This window comes from Otolemur garnettii, unplaced genomic scaffold (assembly GCF_000181295.1).
Source record: "Otolemur garnettii isolate 467f Iridium unplaced genomic scaffold, OtoGar3 scaffold00046, whole genome shotgun sequence".
NCBI classification, from domain to species: domain Eukaryota; kingdom Metazoa; phylum Chordata; class Mammalia; order Primates; family Galagidae; genus Otolemur; species Otolemur garnettii.
The window spans coordinates 1,899,016-1,905,612 of record NW_003852441.1 but is presented as its reverse complement, the minus strand read 5'-3'; the positions used below and the strand labels follow the sequence as shown (position 1 = coordinate 1,905,612).

Sequence of the window (6,597 nt, the reverse complement as noted above, 5' to 3'; positions counted from 1 at the left end):
AAAAAAAAAAGAGAGAGAGAGAGAAAGAAAAAGAAAAATAGTTGGACCTGTGGCAGGCGCCTGTAGTCCCAGCTATTTGGGAGGCTGAGGCAAGAGAATTGCTAGAGCCCAAGAGTCTGAGGTTGCTGTGAGCTGTGATGCCAAGGCACTCTACCCAGGGGACAAAGTGAGACTTTGTTTCAAACCCCGCCCCCAAAACTAAAAAACTGACAAATAACACCTTTAATAGATAAAGGCAAATAATGGGCCAAAGGCAGTGGCTCATGCTCAGCATTTTAAGAGGCTGAGGCAGGAGGATAACTTGAAGCCAGGAGATTGAGACCTCATTTCTACAAAAAGTTAAAAAGAAAAAAAATTAACTGGGCATGGTGGTGTACACTGTAGTCCCAGCTATTTGGGCAGGAGGCTGAAGTGGGAGAAATCACTTGAGCTCAGGAGTTCATAGTTTCAGTGAGCTGTGATGGTGTCCTGCACTCCAGCTTGGGCAACAGAATGAGATTCTATTCTACTTTTGAAAAAAAAGGGAGAGCCAAAAAAAATGAATTTAGAATTGGATTAAATTTATAATCAAAGAATTATCTCCAATAGGGACTGAGGTTTTATACCAAGAACGTTATAAAAATTCATGACAATTTTATGAAATATAATGTTTTTATTTCAAAGTAGAATGTATTAATAGCCATTAATTTAGAAACATAATGTATAATATACTAAATGAAAATTCCATACTGAAATTTTATCTAAGATACTTTATGATTATTCTGATAGTAAGAGCCACAGTTTAAGCAACTTTTTCTAAATGAGGGTCGTCATTAATTCTTGAGACCTCATACAACGATAAAAACATAACATACTCCCTCACCTTAGTATGACAGCTTTAATGGAACAATTCATTCACCAAATTATACATTCTAAGAAGTAAATCACATTCTCTCATTGAACAGGCCAAGTCCCTTTTCAAATCCAAGAGGAAAGAGGTGGAATGTGTGTGGCCCAGAGCCCCGCAGCTGGGCAGAGTGTGGCACCACTGTCCGGCAGGCAATGTCGTGTTCCACAAGCTGCCTCCTCTTTAGCACTTTCCTGTTGGCTGAAGTACCTCAGGTCTTAGCCATATAAGGCACTAAGAAGAGTAATTTCTTACTCAGGAGATCTTCTTACCATCCCTCGTCTCCTTCAGTAGACAGCCAACTGCAATGGCTCACACAGTTACTCTCCCAATGACCTACCATCTGCCAATGAGAGTCTCAAGCCCCAAGTCCTGATAGTTAAGGTCTCTTTTCTCTGTGAGAAGAGATGGTTCCCCTATAAGTTCTGTAGGTTAAGTTTACTCAGAAAGGGATCTCTCTGAAGTTTAAAAAATTGAAATTTACTTGCATTGTATTGCAAATGTAAGAAACTTATAGATCTGTCCGTGAAGATCCACTAATTTGCAACTTTCGGGTTCTAAAGGAGAATAAGTATATTGATTATAGTATTTTTTTTAAATGCCAGTTAGGTTTTAAGATGAGGAATTCTGTAAATCCAGCACCAGAAGAATGAAACTCTTCTAGGAAGCCCTAGTATTTATAAAATGCTTTGAGTGATATTAGTCACAAAAGCACTTGAGGACATCCACAAAAGACTGTCATAAAACCAAGCACAATGCACGATGATGGAGAATGAACGAGAAGGCCGCTGGTCAAGTGGCACTTCTGACCACGAGGCTGACTCCTGGAGGGCCAGTTCTCAAGTCCCAGTGGAGGAGGCGGGAGGAGGTACCCTCCCTTGCCCCCCATACAGTTTAGTGCCTTGGACCTCGTGGGGAGCCAGGAAGATCTCACCTCCCCTCTCTAGTCTACAGAGCACCGCTCGTAGCCCTAGAAGTGCTGAGTTCTTGAAAGCTTCACACAGTGACAGTGGGAACAGGGGCAAGGGGTGGAGAGTGCCCTGGACGGAAGAAGTCACTGAGCAGGTCTGAGACAGCTCTGCAGGCCCAAGGAGTCTGCACTTAGCCTGACACGTTCTCCTCCCCATCCTCAGGCTCTGAGGTCTGAGTGAGCACTGGCTATGACAGGCTCTCTGAATATTCTCACTGTTGGGGAATGCTGAGATCTGGCTGAAATGGCACGTTCTATAGAGGGTGAGTGGCAACAACTTCTAGGTTAGATTACAGTGCATTTGTATATTTTCTTACTTTGATAGGATTTAAGAATTATTGGTTCATTAGCCATTTAAGAGAATAATAATTCAGTAGTGGCAACTAGGAGGTTGAGCAGGATCATTCTTCAGTAGTATCCAGCCTGGAGAGAGGAAAAAGGGATCCAGTTACTCTGCTGGTTTAAGAATCCTCCCACAACCAGCCTTGTAGCAGGAGCTTGGGACTGGAACTCCAACAAACACCCGGTCATGGAAGACGCTCTCAATGCACTGTTCAAACAAAGACTACATATCCCTGAGGAGCGTTAAGTGCAGTTTGGGCTAAAGGTAAAGGATTATGGCCTTCCTCAAAAAACAACAATAACAGGAATGAAATGGTGACAGAGGCTATATTCTATCCAACATCAGTAAGATGACATCACAAGGGGACAGGAGTTGAAATAGTCATTTTTTATTCTAGCATTCTAAGTAGGAGCTAAAATCACTACATGAAACCGATACCCAATTTGTTTCTAAAATTCAAAGCAATACTGAGTTTTACAGGGGCTGCTGCAACGGCAAGGTTAATGTCATATTTAATTGTTGAAGGCCAAATGACAATTATCAACTTTAACCTTGTAAGTTTCTCAGTCTTCTCAAACCTACAACCTCCTCCCCATGGTGCTTTCTGTACCTTCTAAGCTTACTGGAACTTTACTTAGTGGGTAGTACTTACAGTCTAAAACCATTCTAATTCTAGCAGGATAATTAATAAAACCAATCCAAGTGTACAACAAAGTTAATTATTAAGTGCAGAAAGGCCATTTCAGAAAAATGTTTGTAATTATAAAAAATAAAGACTCCTCAAGTAAACACACAATATAGATTTAAAGTCATCTATTTAAATAGTAGATAAAAAAGAGGATTAAAAACTCTGAGAGAGGCAAAGCAGCAGCAAAGGAGCAAAAAAACCCACTAAGTCTCTTCCTAGACTAGTCTGAATCCAAAAATTATTAACGACTAATAGAGATCAGAATCGAGAGGGAGAGTGACAGTGGCCCAGGAAATACTGGAGGCCTCTTCCCTCAGTCTGCAGGAGAGCAACGTGAGGTCCAAGTAAGGGCTCATTCAAAAAGGCTTCATTCACCCAAAGTCAAAATTAAGTCAACATCAGAACCAGGAATCAAAGCCACATGTTCTTGTTCACAGCTAAAGGTTTTCTTATGCTGCAGCTTCTCCAGACACCAACAAAGAAGATCCGCCCGCCAAGTTCTGGGAGCGTGAACCTGTCTGTACCCTGTACTGCACCTGCGGGAGCCTGGCTGGGGACACGGCAAGCCTGGGGGCGCAGGCCCAGCCTGGTCCTCTGTATTTCCAGGAGTCTGAGAATTCCATTCGGACCATGAAGGTGCATCTCAGGCTGGGAGACCAATGTCTTGGGCAAAGGGCAAGAAAAGCAGATAATAACCAGAGACCCAAGCAAGCCTCCAACCTATCACCGGCCTCAGAAGATGAAGTAAGAGCAGAAAGCCCCTGAATTGTACACTGCCTTGATTCACTACATTTGCTCCCAGGAATTCCAAAGTCAAACTTTAAAAAAAAAATCAAAATGATTCAGATTTTTAGATTATTTTCAGATATGAAACAAAGAGTTTCCTGTCTGAATGTGACTCTAAGTCTGACTTAGTCATCTGGCACTTTCTCCAGGAGAGGTGAATGGATGGAAAAGAGGAATGGCTTGCATATGGTTGCACTTTTTCGAGAAATGTTTGTTTCACCAAAATCCCGCTAAGCCATTAACTCTATACACTTCTCTTGTACTCCTAGAGATTCATCCCTACCCTTTTAAAATTGTGGATAAGTTCGGTTTTAACACTCTGATACTCTGGGCCAAGGTCCACAATGTCTAGAAACAAGTAAAAAACATTCTTTTTTCAATAACCCCTAAGCCTCCAACTGTAGGGGGAAAAAACCTAAAAGAAAACATACCCAACTTGGCCCATCTTACGTACAGAAAGAAAATAAGGAGTTCCTACCTCACTCTTAACAGGGAGCCGGGCTTTGAAATCTGCGGGGCATCACTGTGCACTGGACCAACGCAGTCTGTGAACTACCAGAAAACCCAACAGCGCCTTTCTCCTCAGCACAGCTTGGTATTTCTGAGAAAACCCAAAGGATTTCAAATGCAAGTGGTATCTCTAATTCCACCAAAGCTGTGATACTGTAAGGTAAGCCAACCCTCTTTCAAACAAAACAGACACAGACACAGCTATTTCCATTAGACACCTCTCCTCCAAGCCCACTCCTCATGGACGCTGTCGATATGTCCAATGTGCCTCCGCAGCTGGCTGAGGGCTCCACAGACACAACCGCCTCCCTTCAGTTTATGTCATGGTGCATTTCCTCCTTCACCACAAAGATTCATAAGCTTCACTGAGAAGGCAGTGATCATGAGGGGCTCCATGCCTCCCATCTCTGTAATACCTAATCACCAAAGATAAACTTTATCTGATAGCCAACTTTGGAGGAAGAACACTAAAGCTAGTAAATGTCCCTCACCGAAGTGGCTTCCCCACCACCACCGTCCACTGCAGCCCCTCCACCTGCAGGGCACCCTGATCTCAGGCTCTTTCAAGAACAAAACCAAAAGTGAAAAGCAAAGACCAAGACCAAGAGGATGAGAGGGTTAGACAGCTCAGAATTCCATAAGCCAGGGCTATAGCATTTTAAACACTTACACCAAACATTAGCAAACTTTTTCTGTAGTAATTTAGAAGCTCTAAGGGCCACTCGGCTTCTGTTACAACTACTCAACTCTGACACTGGCACGGAAGCAGGTTTGGATGATAGCGAGTGGGTGTGGCTGTGTTCTAATAATTTTACTGAAAGAGATAGCAGTAGCTGGCCAGCAGGCTGCAGTCCGCCAACCCTGCCTTAGACTCTACAGTTAATGGAACCAGTCTTGTTGGAACATGCACCTGGCAGCCACTGGGCAGGACCAGAGAGATTGGCACCTGAGGAGGAACAGGGACTTACCTTGATAAGCACAGCTGCTAGAACACCCAGGAAAGCGAGCAGCAGGAGACTGAGTTTTCCTTTGTTGAATCGTTTCAAGAAGAAGAATTTCCCCCAATCTACCTTTGATTGGCTGTTGGGAGGATATCTGAGTTTGTTAGCAGCTTCTCCCTTTAAACTTTTTAACAAACAGGGACGTTGATGAGAAAAGGTATCAAAACTGTATTTTCCATGATAAGCTCCCATCCCACTGGAACCTGAAATAAAGGGAACAAACAAAACAAGCTTTGCTATAGGTGACACAGTTTTCTAAACAACAGAGAAAACACACATTCGCTCCCTGTTGCTTGGGGTGACCTTGCTGAATTTCTCTGCCAGTGTCTCTTTACAGGAAACCCTTCCCAATGTCCCTGGGAAAGTCATCTCCCTGTCTAAAAGGTCAGTTTCCAAGAGGAGAGCAAGGTTTCGCAGCTCCCACAGCTGTGGCTCTCACTTAAGAACTACGCTCAGAGTTTAAATGCATTCTCTTGAGATAATTCCCACCACACTCCTACTACATAAAATATTATCAAGCCTGTTTCTGGGCAGGAAAGGAAAGCTTACATTAGTTAACCTGCCCAAGGTCACGTGGCTGTTAAGTGACAAAGCTACAACATGAATCCATATCAGTTAGACTCTAAATGCTGGGTGTGTTCTTTCCCCACCATTCCACATGGGTTTATGTATCCCTGGCCCCACTCACTTGCTTCCTGTAAGCCCCTTCCAGTAACAAAGAGGCAAGTTCTTTAAAAAGCAAAGCTCGAAGCTCGGCTGGACAGAGTGGCTCACGCCTCCTACCACTCTGGGAGGCCAAAATGGGTGGATTGCTTGAGCTCAGGAGTTCAAGACCAGTTTGAACAATAGTGAGACCCCATCTCTACTAAAAATAGAAAAACTGAGGCAGGAGGATCACTTGAACCCAAGAGCTTGAGGTTGCTGTGAGCTGTGAGGTCATGGCATTCTACTCAGGGCATCAGAATGAAACTCAAATAAATAAATAAATAAGCAAGTAAGCAAGCCAAGCTCTGTGAGTTTTCATTCTCTAAATTATGTGTGCAACAGACGGACAGGTGCAAAGGTGCAAAGCGTGTGCCAGGCAGAGAAAACAGCATGTGTATCGCATGGGAGGCATGGGAGGCCCAAGACAAAACCTAGAGAAACCCTGACATTGAGAGGGCAGAGGATGAGCAGGCCAGGCAGAGACATGACCAAGGTAGCAAGGAACTGGGAATGACAATTCCTGTATGACAATCTGAAGGAAGAAAAATAGGGTGGAAAACACTTAAAAGTAAGCCGGGCGCGGTGGCTCACACCTGTAATCCCAGCACTCTGAGAGGCCAGGGCAGATGGATTGCCTGAGCCCACAAGTTCAAGACCAGCCTGAGCCAGAGCGAGACTTCGTCTCTAAAAATAGCCAGGCATTGTGGT

At 43.8% G+C, this 6,597-nt stretch overlaps 1 protein-coding gene and 1 pseudogene across 3 annotated transcripts in view; both read right to left on the bottom strand.

Annotated features, from left to right (window-relative positions):
• The window catches only part of LOC100943454, an 11,786-nt pseudogene extending 10,625 nt beyond the window's left edge, over positions 1-1,161 (bottom strand).
• Positions 864-6,597, bottom strand: part of ALDH3A2 (aldehyde dehydrogenase 3 family member A2) — a 33,187-nt gene continuing 27,453 nt past the window's right edge. Inside the window, exons 10-12 of one of the 3 annotated variants that reach the window (XM_023513989.1) lie at positions 5,152-5,387; positions 4,152-4,274; positions 864-2,279 (exon numbers count right to left, since the gene is read on the bottom strand). In XM_023513989.1, coding sequence (XP_023369757.1) covers positions 4,194-4,274; positions 5,152-5,387 — 317 coding nt within the window. In that variant the 3' untranslated portion in view covers positions 864-2,279; positions 4,152-4,193. The remainder of the gene's footprint in view (positions 2,280-4,151; positions 4,275-5,151; positions 5,388-6,597) is intronic. The other 2 variants (XM_023513990.1, XM_003791062.3) reach the window with 2 other exon arrangements.